General features: G+C 46.7%; 1 protein-coding gene across 1 annotated transcript in view; it reads left to right on the top strand.

Moving 5' to 3' along the window:
* Positions 1–16450, top strand: part of TLL2 (tolloid like 2) — a 127116-nt gene that overhangs the window by 41968 nt on the left and 68698 nt on the right. The window contains exon 3 of the mRNA XM_045876276.2: positions 13726–13803. Coding sequence (XP_045732232.2) covers positions 13726–13803 — 78 coding nt within the window. The remainder of the gene's footprint in view (positions 1–13725; positions 13804–16450) is intronic.

Here is a 16450-nt window from a genome sequence, read left to right as displayed (position 1 = left end):
GATCTTTGGCTTCTCCTTCATTTGATGACTCACAGAACTTCAGAATGTTCTGCTCAAATTGTACCTAACCCGAGACCCTTCAGTGGGCTCCCCTAGGTGTTGGCAGAAACCTGTCTGTGGCCTCCCTTTGTCCTGTCTTAGAAAACAACAACACACAACCATGGGCAGGAGAGAGAAGTTTTAGAGAGCCGAGACGGCCTCCAAGGCCACCGAGCACCAGTGACAAGTGGGCTGGGCCTGGAGAGCTGGAGATGCAACCTGCTGAGGGGCAGCAGGTGGTCCTGCCAGTGTGTTTGGGATGAGACTCCTGCTGCCTTCCATTGTGCTAACCTGTGGCTGATTGCAGGATGGCCAGAGCAAAATCCCATTTCTTCGGGGGCTGTTGACAGTGGGGTCTGCAGGTCATTATTTCTGTGGTGTCCAGGGAGAGGAGGTGATGATGGTGGTGGAGTTGCCAGTGGAATCTCATCCTGTGTTCTGGTCATCTTATTTCTCTTCGGTGTCCTTTAATGAGCTTGTTTGCCCATAGACAGTGAGAGAAAAGCCCCAGCTGGCCTTGGCACTGAGCCTCTAACTCGCTTCTGCTACTCCTTGCTTTCTGCTTCCCAGGTTCTCTGCTACCCTCCTGCTCCCCTAGACCTGGGTTGCCATTGCCAGAGGAAGGAGATCCTGTCTCCTCTGACGTTGGCACCCCCTAGAGGCATGGCTTTCCCATTTACTCTGCAGCCCAGAGGTCCTAAGCGGTCAGCCCACCAGCCAAATCTGGTCTGCAGATGTGTTTTGTTTGTTTTGTAGTGCTCACATTTTTAAACTTGCTGCCAACATTTGAAAAAAAAAATCAGATTTCTCATAAAAATCCGGAACTAAGTCTGGCTTCTCTTGAAAAGTTGGGAGATCTGGCCATGCTGATCCAACATTTCCACATGGCAACAATCAATGGAGTTGCGTAAGGATGGGTTGACCTCCGGAGGAGCGCATGCTCTGCGGTTTGCCACAGACCCCACTAGCCCTCTTTGTCTCTCGCAGCCGGCCTCTTGCACTCTGATGTGTTGCTTGCCTGGCCCCCCAGCTCTAGCATCTGAGTTTGTGTATTGGGCCAGTGGGTAAAGATACCATCCTTGGGCCCTAAATCAGATCCCATGGCACTGACCACGCCACTTCTCTCTTCTCCGCCAAGGAAGGAGGATCCCAGAGCTGCAACTGTTGCCTGGTAATCTGAAAGAAGATCCTTCTTCTGGAGGCTCTTTTCTTGAACTTTCAGTCTCTGGCACCTCTTTGCAATACAGCATGCCCTGTCTGGGGCTCTGCATGGTACTGGGGAAGAAACACAGAAAAAGACAGAAGGGCACACTCAGTGTCTTGGAGGGCATGTTTTATGGCCCAGCAAATGCATTGGCATAAGAACAGGATCTTTGTGCCCTAGTGAATCAGTGGGATGGGACCATTAATAGATATTAACTTCTCGGAAGCAAAGGGGCCATTACATTTCACTGACATCTGCCATCATGCCATCGCAAAAACCCTAGTCACCTTAACCTCTGTTTACCTATAGTATCTCTTAGAGGTGAAGCCATTACTCTGCAGCTCTCCTTGAACCGAGCTGATGTCTCTCCAGAAAGGTCAAACAAAGACAGGCCATGGAGCTCTGTGATCCTTTCTGCTTCTCTCCTCTAGTTCCCTGGAGAGGGCTTGGGTTGGTCTTCCTATCTTTGTTTTCCTGAGTTCCCTGCTACTCTTTCTGTGACCCAGTCCATGGGGCTTGCTCTGTGAGACATCTGCAAATCTTTACTGGTCATTTGGTCATCTGTGCAGAGGCCATGTGATAAAACCCTTCTAAGATTTTTCTATGAGGATACACATGTGCCTCTTCTGAACTTTCCACGTAGTGAGAATCCTACCCCTCAAGTCTAGGTAACCCTTTCTTCAGTATCTGGGGTTTCCTCTTCATTCTCTGCTCCTGTCACATAGTAAGGGACAGAACCATGAGGCAAAGACTGAGGGCTGGGGGTTAGACCCTCCCAGCTCTGCTGCATACAAGCTGGTGACCACAGATCAAGTGCTTTACCTCGTTGAGACTTGGTTTCCTCATCTGTAAAATGGGGACAACAGTAACAATACCTCACCCCACACAGGGGCAGTGAATATTGGCTGGGATAATATATGCCAACATTCGCCAATCCAGTTCCGTCCAACTCGGATGGACATATTTGTTATGCATGTGTCACAAAAACTGCATGGGGGAAATACACAGGGTGTTATCTCTATCCAAGGAGTTAAGTGTCTTGTTAGGAACAACAGACTTGGTTCACAAATAGTTATACCATGGGCTTGGTATGATCGGGCCCAGGAGCTCCTTGAGAGCAACGACTGGGTCTGGTCTATTTTTCTATCTCTGGCCCCTGGTACGATGCCTAGCACAGAGAGGTGCCCCACAAGAGCTAGTTGAATGAGGGAACGAATGAATGAATGAATGAATGAACGAATAAAGGGCCATGAAGGAGATGTAAATGACACACAGAGGAGGGGGCTGTGTCGTGGAGGAAGTAGAGCTGGGCCTGAAGGATTTTGGCTAGGGCTGTAGCTGGAAGGATTGTGTGTTGCAGGGGGAAGGCAGAGCTTGAATGCAGTCATGGAGGGGGAGCTTGGCAGGGAGAACCGAGTGGTTCAGGGTGGCTGGCAGGTCAGTGGGACATGGCAGGTGGGGGAGAGAAGCTGGAAAGACACACTGGGATCACACTCTGGTGGGACTTGGGCTGAGGACTCTGCCCCCATATGTTGTCCTCTTCACCACCCCAGGGCCTGCAATGTCTTTGCCCCTCACCATCTGCCTTTCCCTCAAACTCTGCCACCCCTTCTCTGAGAAGCCCCCACATGCCCAGATCTCTTCCTTTTCTCCCAGGCTGGGCAGTGAGCTCTATGAGCCATCATGTGTCTGTGTGTTCCCAGTGCCTAGTCCTGTGATGCTCACCAAAGTTGCTGAGTAAACAACTCTTCACAAAGGGAAAATTCCCTTTCCCCCAGACTCAGCACAATTATTACCATTAATCTCATTATTTTGCTACTTAAATCGTTGGAAAAAGATACCTCATTTTGCTTTTTTTTTCATTTCTTGGGGGTAAACTTCTATATAATTACCTACCAGTTAGATTTTTCTTCTATGACATGTTCACCAACTTCCTTTATCCGATGTCTACTGGAGACAGTTTTTCTCATCGATTTGCATGAGCTATTTGTATAATACGAATGATACCCATTGTTACCTTCAATGCAGACATTTTCCCCTGTCTGGGTGATTTGTTTCCAGTTTTGGGGATTCATCTTTCTGATACACAAATTTTTTTTTAAATTAACATATAATGTATTATTTATTTCAGGGGTACAGGTCTGTGATTCATCAGTCTATTAAAGTTTTTGAAGTTGAATGTGTCAAACCAAATTTTCTTTTTCTTATGCTTCTGAACATATAAAATTTTTCCTATTCTAACTTTGGGAAATAACATATTTTTTTCTACTGTTTTCCTATGGTTTGTTTGTTTATACTTCACTCTTTCTATCCATTTGGGTTTTCTTTGAGGGTAGGGTTGATGCCCCTCCCCCTAATTTCTGAATAATAATCTCAATACCGTCTACTGCATATTCTTTCCTGGTGCTTTGGCGATGTTTCCTTTATCACGTAGTGTGTGGTTTTGTGCTCCATTCACCTATGTGTCTTGTCATGTTAGTTTCTTCATGTGTTTAGTATTTGATGGGCTGCATTCTTCCTCATCGCCCTTGCTCTGGGTTTTTCTAGAAATGTCTTGGATAATCTCACTTGTTTATTCTTCTAGGTGAGTCTAGGAATCACATTTCTACAAAAATCTAAGAGGATCCCAACAAAATCTTCTTAGAATTTGGATCATGGTTGCATTAAACCCTTAACTTCCTTTGGAGAAACCGACCCATTTATATCATTTACTCACTCCATCCAGGAACATGGAATTCTTCTTCTTCACTTACTATTATCTTTACAAATTGCAATAAAATGTATAATTCTCCCAGATCAGTTAGACACATTTCCTGTTAAAGTTACCCCGAGTCTCTTATGTTGACCATTCTGATGGGTCGTCTGAAACGTTTCTTTCCACTGGCATCTTTCAGCATGATGACTGTGGAAGGGAGGGCCTTGATCACGTCTCAGAGCAGACTCGGGCTTTCCTCCACCCCCTTCTGTTGGCCAGCTGCGCACCAAACACCTAACGAGCTCACCTAAGCACCCTCCTCTCCATCGCTATGGTCTGCCCACTTCAGGATGTCATCACTTCTTGTTTGGAGTCCAACCTCCATGTCCTCTGGCCTCCCTGCCCTTCCTCCTCCCTGTCTGCCAGGTCCATCCCAGGCCTGGGGATACATCATTGAAGAAGATGGAGCTGGTGTTTTAGAGGGTGTCATGGAGGCAAGTAGTTAACATGCAAGCACATAAACAAGATCATTGCTGATAATTCTCAATGAACCCTGAAGGGAATAAATGGGGACTGGGAAGTTTCTTCCAGAATCTTCCTTTTATACATTCAGCTTGTAAGTCCAAATTTTGGTTCAAATTTTGGCCCTCAGCATCTCAGGGAAGGATTTAATTGGTGTCCTACCATGCTCCTCGGTTATTGCTGCCTCACCATCAGCTGTGAACACTGTGGGTCTGAATTTTTACCCCCATGTCTCTCTAGTGTCCCACCACTGCCACACCTGACCACTTCCTGCTTTAGAAGCACACCCCTTCAGAAGCTTCTAGAAATCTCTGTGTGGGAGAAGCCCCAGACCGCCCTGTATGATAAAGGCCATCAGTGGAGGCAGAGGGACTTGGGATTGCATCTGGGTTTTGCCTCTTTCTGGCTGTGTGACTGAGGATGAGTTAGAGTCAATAGTGATAATAGTAATCGGAGTAATAGCTAACTCTGTGAGTGCTGATTTGGGACCAGGCATTGTTCTATGCCTTGCATGGATTATCTCTCTTAATCTTCATAACAACCCTATGAGGTGAATCCTCTTATCCTCATTTTATGGATGAGGAATCTGAAAGAGAAAGAGGTTAGGTGACTTGTTTAAGTTCACACAGCTAGGAAATGGTGAAGTAAAGGCTGAATCCTAAGCACTCTGACTCTGGAGCTTGAGCTGTAGGTCCATCTTGCAAACCACCTGATTTGCCTGAACCTCAGGTAAACAGAGATCAGGGAGGTGGTAGGGAGGTTGTCGCATTTGTGCTCCCCGGCACACCTCACCTGACACAGGCATTCCCTGGTTCTGTCCTCTCCCTCCATGACTATCGGCTTGGGTGTGGGACTTGCTCTGGCCAGTAGAACCCTAGAGAGCATGATGGAAGCAGAAGCTTTTACAAAGCAGTGGCACATCGGGACACATCATTTCGGAATGCTGCCCGTTGGAAGCACCCTGCTGTTAGGAAGCCCAACAGAGCTCAAGAGGGCTGTATGTAGAGGCCACATGGAAGAGAGCCAAGGTCCCAGACATATAGCTGCCCGTGAGCCATCGTGGTCATCCCTCAGCCATCCGAGCTCTCCCAGCTAAGGCCCTAGACACTGTGGAGCAGACAAGCCAGTGCCATTCTTTGCCCCAATTCCTGGCCCGCAGAATCAGAAGCAAGCATAAAATGGTTATTTTAAGCCACTCTGTTGAGAGGGATAGTTTGCTATGCAGCAACAAATGATGGAAACAGCCTTCGAAGAGCCAAGGCCAGGCTGGGTGTGAAAGACGTGGGCCGCGTGTGGGAGAGTCCCTGGAGCCCAGGCTCAGGAGAGCACCGGAGGCTTGAAGCCAGGTGAGCAATAGCGACTACTTCGAGATCACACCTAAGCTAAAGGTCCGGCCTTGTTGTAACAACAGTCAGGGACCAGGAAAAATGCAGGTGGAGGGTCCAACGCCAAACAGAATGGATGTCAGGCCGGAGGCCCTGGGGAGAGAGCACTCCAATTTGCGTGATTAAGAAGCCTCCCGTGAGCTTCCCCCTGGAGCAGGAGCAAATTCCAAGGCCTCATCAGCCAGTGCTTGGACACTGGTGGGAGCCAGGTGACTGGCTGGAGAAGGGAGGGCTGGATCTAGGAATCGCCTACACATCACTGTCTGCGAGAAGGTTCTGACTGGCCCCCTCACTTCTCAGCCATGAGCTCTCCTGCCTTCCATCTTGCTGAGGTGTGGACTCATTACTTTTTCTTTCCATGGTCAGAACAGAAAAGCAAAAAAACCGACTGGACCACAGCTTTTCCATCTGCAGAAACACAGCTATGTTTCTTGCTTTCCCAGTGGAGAAGGGTTTTCCTGGCAGCCGCCTGTATGTGTGTGTGTGTGTGTGTGCGCATGTGCGCGCGGGCACATACATGTGTACACGTGTGTGTGTGCATATGTGCACGACAAAGTGCAGAGCCCATGTTCGTAGGCAAGTGTGTGCTATAATCTAGCTTTTCTTTTGGAAAATCCCTTTATATCCTGATTATAAAAGTAATCACAATTTAGAAACTACAAAAAATATGTAAGAAAATAAAATTCACCCAAACATCACAAACCAGAGATCATCACAATGAGCATTGTGGGTATTTCCATCCAGTCTTTTCTCCCCCATCTTTTTTGTAGATGCTTTTTCAAAAAAGATGGGATCATACCCAGTTCTTCCCTTTGTCTTCATCGTCAATCAGTTCCTTAGTGCCAATATCCAGAAGTCATATTCTTGGGTCAAAGTCATTTTACTGCCTGTTTTGATACATCTTGTTAATTACCTCATAAATGTTACCAATTTATATTCCTGCTCCACCAGCAGTGTATAAAAATTCCCTTTTTATTATACACTTGCTGATATTAAATCATTTCACTAACAAAAGCTGGCAATGATCTTTTAACTCATTTTCCCTTTCCCTTCCGTAGTATTTGAAATTTGGCATAGATATAAAATTTACTTGGCCCTGAATTGCTTAGGATTACACATTGATTACCAGAGTGGTTGACCAGTTCCTTCCTAAATCAGCCTGTTAAGGGGGCTTGGCCTCTTTTTTTTTTCCCAATGAATAATTGAAACCTCCGCTGAGCAGGTGTTTCTTGCACTGACCGAGGTGGGCAGATATGTCATCCATCGGCCTGGCCTAAGATGCTCACTCAGACCACACTCACACAGGTGTGGGCTAGAGGGCAGGGAACACGGGTTCTGGAGTCAGATGGGCCAGACTGGAAATGCAGAATCTGTCACTTACCAGCTGGGTGACCTCCAACAACTTACTCCTGACCCTCCGTTTTCTCTTCTGTAAAAGAGGAATAATATTACTTATTCATGGGATTGCTGTGCATATTACATATGACCAAAGGGCATGGCAAATTAGGACTGCTTAAGGCATGGTTGTGAGGATCAGACTCATAAGCCCTGCGCAAGCTGGCTGTGCATTCCTCAGGCACAGCTCCTGCCTATGCTGCCCTCAGCCCCGGCTCCAGCCAGCGCGACTCATTTTTACTTGCTGGGTTTTTGTTTGTTTGCTTGTTTTTGCTTTTGTTGTGTTTTGGTTTTGTTTTTTTGCTGGAATGCCCTCCCCAGATGGAGGTCCCTCTTTCATCATTTAGGTCTCAGCTCAAATGCCATCTACTCAGAGAGGCCTTCCCTGGACTCCCATCCCCCATTGGTCTTTCATAAAACTGTTCTAATTTCTTCAAAGTGCTTCATCCCCCCCCCCCCCCCCGCCGTGGAATGATCTCTTTGTTTATTGTTGATTTTTATCCTCCGCACGAGAGCCATGAGGGCACCATGAAGGTAGGCCCTGGCTGTCCTGTCTTCAGGAACCCAGTCCAGTGCTGCCCAAAGCAGACCCTCAACCAGTATTTGTTGAATGAATAGACTAGTAATAAAGTGATTTTTAGGATCTTGTGCTAGAGATTTTTTTATTATTATTATTAAAATAAAGCAAAGCATTTTCATGATAGATTTACCTACCTCTGGTGGGTCAGAGCTGTAAATACACGTGTATTAAAAGTGAGCAAATGGAAGGGATGCCTGGGTGGCTCAGTCGGTTAACCGTCTGCCTTGGCTCAGGTCATGATCCCAGGGTCCTGAGATCCAGCCCCATGTCAGGTTCCCTGCTCAGTGGGGAGTCTGCTTTTCCCTCTCCCTCTGCTGCTACCCCTGCTTGTGTTCTCTTGCTCGCATTCTGTCTCTCAAATAAATAAATAAAATACTTAAAAACAAAACAAAACAAAATAAAAGTGAGTAGATGGAGGGTGTAGGTTGGCCTGGCAGGGTTACCGTGGTGTGTGATGAATATTAAAGGATTTGACACCAGACTGTCTGGAGAGAATCTCAACCTTTCTACCAAATGGCGGTGTGTCTCCAGTGATACCTTAACTGCTCTAAGCCTCAGTTACCCTGCACGTAAAATGGGAATGATATCCACCTCAGAGGGTTGGCTTGAGGATTAAATAGATTAACGTTATGTGTAGTACCTGCAAGTAACCAACACTTTAAAAATGGTAGTTATTCTTGTGTTTAAGAAAACCAAGGACTAAATAATGTTAGACTCCACAAATGAGGAATAGAAGGAATAATTGATATCCAGTTTTGTTTATAATACCATATTAATGAATATTAATTCATAGTCACTATGCATGAGCATATATTCAAATGAGCAATATTGATCTATGGAACAAGGCTCTGTCCTCCTGGGCTTTGGAAAAGCCCATCTCTTTCTGCCTAGATGTCTTTGGATGTATATAGTTAATATTTCACTAATTATGGTGGAGGAGTGTTGTGTATACATCAATGTCTCATATGATGCATATAATTAAGCTACTTTTTGTTGGGAGCGGAAGAAAATTGGGCTTTCCCAAAGAAAAGCAGCTTGCTCCCAAAGTTGCTAACAGATTGCTTCTTAATTGAACTTGGGAGGTGAATTATATGGTGAATTAGAAAAAAGAACAACTCTGAATTTAGTGAATTGTTCCATAAAGGAAACTGTGGGATTGAATTGCAAATGCTGGATAGAAACATTTCAGCCTGGCCCCATGCATCACGGGCCGTTGACCTCTGCTGTGTTTCAGTGAGAGCGTGAACAGGCCTGTAGCTCTCTTTTCAAGGCCTGGAGGGCATTCTTTCCCAGAGACCAGCTGTAAGCCTGGGTTTCTTATGCAAAGGAGACGTTTGAATAAGCCCCTGTGACTAATGAAATCTACAAGGCCTTTGCATATCCTCTCAGTGAAGAGGTAATTAACCAAAGATCAAATACAGGCATATATATGTATTTTTTTCAAATATTTTTTGTCTTGCAGTTACACCCAAGGAAAAATATATCCCCACCCCCTGAATGCTCCCTCCCCCATTGTCCCCAGTCTTTGGCTGCAGCAGGCTATTATTTCTCTTCCTTGTTCCGTGGTGCTCACCGGTGCAGTTCCAGCCACGGTCACACCTGTCTTACTCATTTGCTAACTTTTACTGGAAGAGAGGAACATTTTCCATTGATACAGATGTGAGAAATGACTTTTTTAGTGTTTGATGTCTGTCTCCAGCTCCACATCTTTCATTCCTGGTGAGCTTGGGAAGGAAGAGTTTGGTTTTAAGAAAATATCAGGTTCTCTGAGTAGTGAATCTCAACCTTTGCTGCACCTTAGAATCACCTGAGGAGCTTTTGAAAATCCCAAGGCCCAGCCCAGGCCCATACTGATTAAATAAGAACCTGGGTGGGGGGGTGGCGGGAGGTACCCGGCATCCGTGTTTGTCTAAAAAAGTTTCCCAGGTGATCCCACATTGCAGCGAAGGTTGATAACCATTGTCCCAGGAATATCTGCTTCCCTCTCTCCATAAAAGCTGATGGACTTTCCCATCCATTAGAAATGATTGAGTTATCTTTTTAAGCACTGTCTACCTGACTCGTCCATCCATCATCCATCAGTCCATTCATCCATCCATCCCATATTTTATTGAGTGTCTGCTATGTGCTGGGCACAGTGCTTCGTGTTCATTGTTGGACAAGACAAGGATACTTTCACCAAGATGCTAAAACCTAAAAACCAAACTGAAGGATCAACTGAATGGACAGGAGATGTCCATACCTTGCGGTAAGGGGTGTGAATCAGCCCAGGCCCTGTATGTGCGCACAGAGCAGAGGGCTTCTAACCTGGGAGGAGCAGTGAGGCAGTGTCCCAGAAGAAGTGGTGTCCCAGCTGAAACTTAAAGCACCAGTAGGATTTGGCCAGGTGAAGAGGTGGGTGTGGCCGAGGAAAATAAAAATCAAGGTGCTATAGGTTTCTCAGGGTGGCTGAATGGGAGTGGCAGAAATAGCAGGAAGCCCCGGGGCACCAGGTGGAGGAGGCCTCAGGGAATTAGAACTCATCCCAAAGGCAGTGGGGAGCCTCAGGAACGGTTTCATCAGGGAGAGTGGCCAAACCACATTAAGTCCAGGGAGATCCCAGGCTCAGCGGTACTGGGAGCATGAGATTTGCTGCCCTTCTGAGAAAAAAGACAGTCTCTAGTCTCTTGCTGGGAAGGATGACAGAGGAAGGATTTGTGTTCTTAACTGCCCAGGGCCCCAAGCTCTCGCAGGCCTTCTGGAAAAAAATGCTGTGAGTCCCTTGAGAATAGCCCACCTCTCCCAGGCACCCCACTTACTCTTTTTCTTTCTGGTCCTGAGGCTGAGGGGAAGGAGCACAGATTTGGAGGGTCAGATAGGACCCATCTTCAGCCATCACCATTGCTAACCATCTCTGTACCCTCGAGATAGGCAAGTCACTTCACCTCTTGGAGCCTTGTTTCCTCCCTGGAAAATGGGGATGGTTATGGCCCTTTTGTCATTGTGTCTTTATGAGGCCAGAATTACTAAACACAATACAAGAAGAGCATTTAGCACTGTTCTTAGCGCATGTTCAACTCCATAACTGGCACATAGTAATCACTGATTCTTTCCCCTCTCTGGCTACTAGGGGGCCCCTGTTCTCCCCTCAACTCCAGAGCTTGAGCTCCTATTATAGGGGGCCAGGTGGATCGGAAGTCCTCCACCCCGAGCCTGCTGCAGAGCTGAATATCAGTCTCTCCTGGCCTTAGCTCCCTCAGCCACAGCCTACAGTTAACCTTGAACCCAGGCTGTGCTCAGGTATCCTTACAGGTTTAATTTTTTTTTGCCTCGTTCCACCCCTTTCGCAGGAGCCAAGCACATCTAAACTTACCAACCCTTCATGCTGGGCTAGTGCTATGTGGAATCTCCTTTCCAATGCCAGCCCCTGAGTCCCCCTCCTGTCCACTACTAGTAACCCTGGTCATATTCAAAGCTGGTGCAGTTATAGAGCCCTCTCATGTTCTCTGGCTCTCATCTAGATCCCTCGGAATAAAAGCCAAATCCTGAAAATGGCACCACATGAGCTAACCCTCCAGACCCTCCACTGCCCTCTGGCCACACTGCCTACTACTGTCTCTCTCACCCATTCCATTCCAGTCATACCGCCTCCCTACCCCCAAGCACACTCCCACCCCAGGGCCTTTGCACCCGTTGTTTTTCTCAGTTTGAAATGTTCTTCCCCAGTCTTCTGTAGTAGTCTCTCTGTCACTCTGTTCTGGCTTCTGCTTTTCTATCTCACATGAAACAGCAACCCCTTATCCCTAGCATTCACTGTTCCCTTCACCCTCATTTATTTTCTTTGTAGTGCCTATCAGCAACTGGCTTAAATATTTGGTTGCCTATTAGCTTATTGTTTTCTCCCCTACCCTCCATCAGAATATAATTTCCATGAGGTCAGGGTAGAGTTTGTTCTGTGTTGTATTCTGAGCAGCAGAAACAGCATCTGGCGTGGAGCAGGTGTTGGATAAATATTTGTTGAATGAGTTAGTGCCTAAACAAACCCATTACCTCATTTGGTCTTCAAAACAAACAGCCCATTTGACAGATGAAAAATACAAACGCCCAAGGTCTTAGCCACAGTTCCGCAGCAAAGACGAAGCTGGGCCCGGAGCTCTGGCTCCAGGCTCCCCTTCGCTCCACACATGCCACATTCCTCTGCCGGCCAGCGATTTTCCCTGAACTTTAGCCCAAGAGGAAATGATATCGAAGCTGGAAGAATACCCAGAGGGCTGGGAGCTGGCAGCCAACGGCCCGGCAGCTGCAGGGAGCGTGTGAGTGGATTCGGAGTTGGCCAGAAAGGCAGCGGAACCAGCAGGATGAAGGCACGCAAAAATGTCAGCGCACGCCTGGTCCGCCGCCGGTGTCATAGGCAGGAGAGGGAAAGAGGCGGGCTGCGTGGTGGAGGCTGAGCTGTGGGACCACAGGGCCGGCTCCCTTGGTTGTCCCAGGTCAGGTCATTGGGTCATCTGTTTGGGACTCTACCCCGAGCATTGTTGTGAGCTGTGGGGCACAGGAAAGATCCTCAGGCTTCTGACCAGGAAGACTGTCCTGAGCACGACCCTGGGCTACTCATTTTGTGTCTTGGTTTTCTCCTCTGTAAAATGGCATTACACTCTTGTCTGCCACAGAATGTTCTAATGGGGGTCAAAGGAGGTATGGGGAAACAGCTCTGTAAGCTGCAAATTTCTAAACAAATGCAAGAAATGATTTTGAAAGTCGATTGTCCTGTAGTTGCTTGGATGTGGTTTCTTATGTACAATAGTCTCTCCTGGACATAGGCTCTATCCTCAGATCTGCTCCCTGGTATCACAACCCACCCAGTTATTCAACCCCCAAATGTAGGAGTCATTGGGGACCTCTCTCAGGCCCTCGTATCTAATCCATCAGCCTCCCTGCTTCCCTGCCTGCAACTATATTCCTAATATCCTTGTGGATCCGGCCTCCCTCTCTGCCTGGTTCCCCCTTGCCCACCAAGGGCAAGCTCATTCCCAGTCTAGATTCTTTCCTGATCCTGGGCCAGATCTCTGTGTTAGTGGTCAGGGAAGGCCCCTTCTGAGCGCTCATACTGCATACGATCTTCAGATTTTCTGAACCCACAATGACTTTGTCCCTTTGTTTTCTTACCTTGTGTTTATTGTCCAGCTGTCCACTTTACCCATCTTTCTTGCTCACTGCTGAATCCCCCGGTGCCTGGAACTGCACACAGTTCTAGTTCACCGTGGGTCTAATACTTTTAGCTGATTGACCACCTTCCTGGTGGGGACAGATGTGAACCAGGTTTATACACAATGGCTACTAGCAAACAAAGACAAGCGTCACTGTCCTTGACCAAGGCCGTGTCTGCAGAGTCTGATATATAAAGTCTACAGAGCAATTTCTAAAATGAGACTCACCCCAAAGAGAAAACCCAAATGCCTACTTAAGCCAAGGCAGTAACTGACCACATCCCATATTTAAAAGCAGCACTGAGGACTTCTCCCACATTCCACATGAGGGGACTCCAGAAGGGAGTGTCCTGTTTACATTCGGGCTTCCTAATGGGGGCGAGGGTAAGGAAGCTGACTTGCAGGTTGACTTTGGGATTTGCCTCTTAACTTTGTATATTTGACTCCAAGTACCCTTGAACTGATGGAGGAGAGCAATACATTTCTAATTTGTGAATTATGTGCATGGTTATGAGAAAGCAGGTTCTTTTTTGCCCTAGCATCTAGAACAGTACCCAGCACGTGATAAGTGCTCAATCAACCTGTGTTATCAAATCTTTACTGATCTGCCAGGGATCCCGGTCATCCCCCAGGTGACTAGGTTTGCTCCCTCGGCTCTTGGTGCTCCTACAAAGAAGGCTGATGCGTCCTCACGTTTCTTTTCTTTCTCATTCCTTTAGGTGGGCTGGAGAAGCAGCAATCTGAGAGCCGGGAGAACGCGACTGCCACCAATACCAGCGGCGAGGAAGCTAGACGGGGTAATGTGAGGCCCCACCAGGCCTTTGGATCTTTTTTTTTTCAGCAGTGGTAAATTTCACATAACATAAAAGTTCCATTTTAACCATTTTAATGTGTGTAACTTAGTGACATTAAGTACATTCACAATGTTGTACAACCATCCCACTATTTCGTTCCAGAAAATTTTCATTCCAGAAGATTTTCATCACCCCAAAGGAGACCCCACACTCACTAAACAGTCACTTCCCTTTTCTCTCTGCCCCTGGCTTTGGAAACCTCTTTTTTTTTTTTTTTAAGATTTTATTTATTTATTTGAGAGAGAGTGAGCAAGAGAGAGAGAGCATGAGCAGCGGGAGGCACAGAAGGAGAGGGAGAAGCAGACTCCCTGCTTATCAGGGAGCCCGATGAGGGGCTCAATTCCAGGACCCTGGGATCATGACCTGAGCCGAAGGCAGATGCTTAACCAACAGAGCCACCCAGGTGCCCCAGCTTTGGAAACCTCTTATTCCACTTTTTACTTTGGATCTTAGTGGACTAGGAGCACCAAAGTCTCTGGGCATGAGGGAGTGTGTCCTTTTGTTGAGGATGGACTGGCTGAGGGTGGTGTTTGGCTGCTCTGGGACCGTATGGTCTTCAGTTAAACTCTGCCATCTGGGTTTGACCTCTCTCACCGTGCTTGGCTTGTGAGTTGCAGCCCCCAAGGGCCAAGAGGAGGGATCATGAGGCTTTGGGAACTAGGAGTCTGACAGAACAAGTGGGCAGGGGAGGCAAGGAGGGAAAATAAGCTGAGAGGGGGGCTGGGAGGAGGGTGTAGCCTAGAGACCTTGTGGGTTGCTGGGGGAGAGGGCAGGTGAGGTTGTGGCCATCTGTGGGCAGGGCCACCCATCAGCAGGTGCCTGCCTGGAAGTCTGCCTCTGCGTGTCTGCACACTGACACTCACACACGTGTGCTTTCCTGGTTCTAGGAGGTTCTAGGCTGGAGATTACGGGTGCGGGGGGCGTCTCACTGGATACATCTCCAACTGGAGGAGTTTTTCCCATTCAGAAGCCGTGCTGGGGGAGAGAGGCTGCTAGACTTCGGTCTGGCTAGCATCCTGCAGGAGTCAGGGCTCACTACTGCCAATGTTGCTTCTTCTACATAAAATAAATGCAGAGCAGAGGGAATAAATTTTTTTTATTGAGGTATAGTTGACACACAGTGTCAAAAGGAATAGTTTTTAGAATCTTCTGATCTGTAGTCAGATGCGTTATCAGTCACGCCACTGACCCTGTCAAAAGGAATAATTTTTAAGTGCCAGAATCCTTTTTTTCAAGGATGCCTATTTAGGGATAAAATAGAAATCAATATTTGCTTTATGTTTTCGCTTTAATGCTATTTTATATTTTACGCATACATATGCATATATATATAATTTCATACAAATGCATACATGTAATGATATCATGTCCTTTCTTAATTTTTTTTTTTTTTTATTCTTTTCCCTTTAATTTGGCTAGCTCCCTCCCTTCTCTTTTCCACATATTGCTCCTCTGCCCTTCCCCAAGGGATGCCGGCTGATGGCTCTGTGTGCATCCTTCTGTATTTTTCTCCTTGCCCATGTGTTCACACAGACACTTCTGTAGGGATATAAACATGCATGCAAATAGAAGCTTCATCATTCTACAAAACAGGATCAGATTTGATACGTACTTTTTATGAATCATGCTTTTCTCACTCAGCAGTACGTCATAAGAAACCCCTCCAATGCACTGGCGATAACTTCAGTTTATTCTTCCGAATATTTTGCAAAATATTCCTGGCGTGGGTGAGCCATAATTGATCCAATGATTCCCTTATCAGTTAACATTCACTTCGTGTTAAGTTTTTCCCATCACGAGCAATGCTACAGTAGATGTTCCTGAACCTAGATCCTCACACTCTTGGGATGTTTTTAACAGGTGTTCCTGGAATGGGTTTCAAAGGGTAAAGCCATTCACATTTCCAGAGCAACTTGTGAAGTGCCCCTTTCACCATATCCTCTCCAGCACTAGGTGCTCTTCATGTTTTTAATAATGTAAACAGGAGTTTATTATTACTTAATTTGGATTTTCCTGACTGCTGGTGACTTTGAGCATCTTTTCCTGCCTTTCCAGTGATGTAGGGATGCACGTCTGTGATTTGCCTCTTCCTGTCTTTTGCCCATTTTTCTGTTGGGCTACTGATGCCCCTTTTATCAGTTTGGCCTCTTTCAGAGAAAGGCGGATTCATTAGCTCCCACGCTTCTCACCCCCTTTGACAAATGTGTATTTGTTTCTCTATCTCACAACACGTTGCTGGGACCATGTGCAGGGCTTCCTTCAAAATCTGTGGCTTCCTGCTTTGCTTTTTCGAAGTATTTTGACTTGTGCTTTCTTCGACTCTCAAGACATCTCATAATATCAATGACACTTCGTTTTGGCCACAGATGACCAGCACTTAGTGTGAATAATGGAGCATAGGGTGTGAGGATGAAACCAGAGGGGTTTGCTAGCACCACAGTGGTGTAGATACCACACTGGATTTTCCCCTCCTAAGTGATTTATTGTTGCCTAAAGCCACTCCCAAACTTAGTGACTTCAAACAGTGATTTGTTATCTTTCATGATTCTGTGGGTTGACTGGGCTCCGTGGGGTGTTTCTTTGGCGGACA

This window comes from Mirounga angustirostris, unplaced genomic scaffold (assembly GCF_029215605.1).
Source record: "Mirounga angustirostris isolate CCGP_5_RB_7025 unplaced genomic scaffold, mMirAng1.0.hap1 SCAF_6, whole genome shotgun sequence".
In the NCBI taxonomy this organism is placed as follows: domain Eukaryota; kingdom Metazoa; phylum Chordata; class Mammalia; order Carnivora; family Phocidae; genus Mirounga; species Mirounga angustirostris.
Note: the sequence above shows the minus strand (reverse complement) of the source record. Positions and strands in the feature narration are given on the sequence as shown.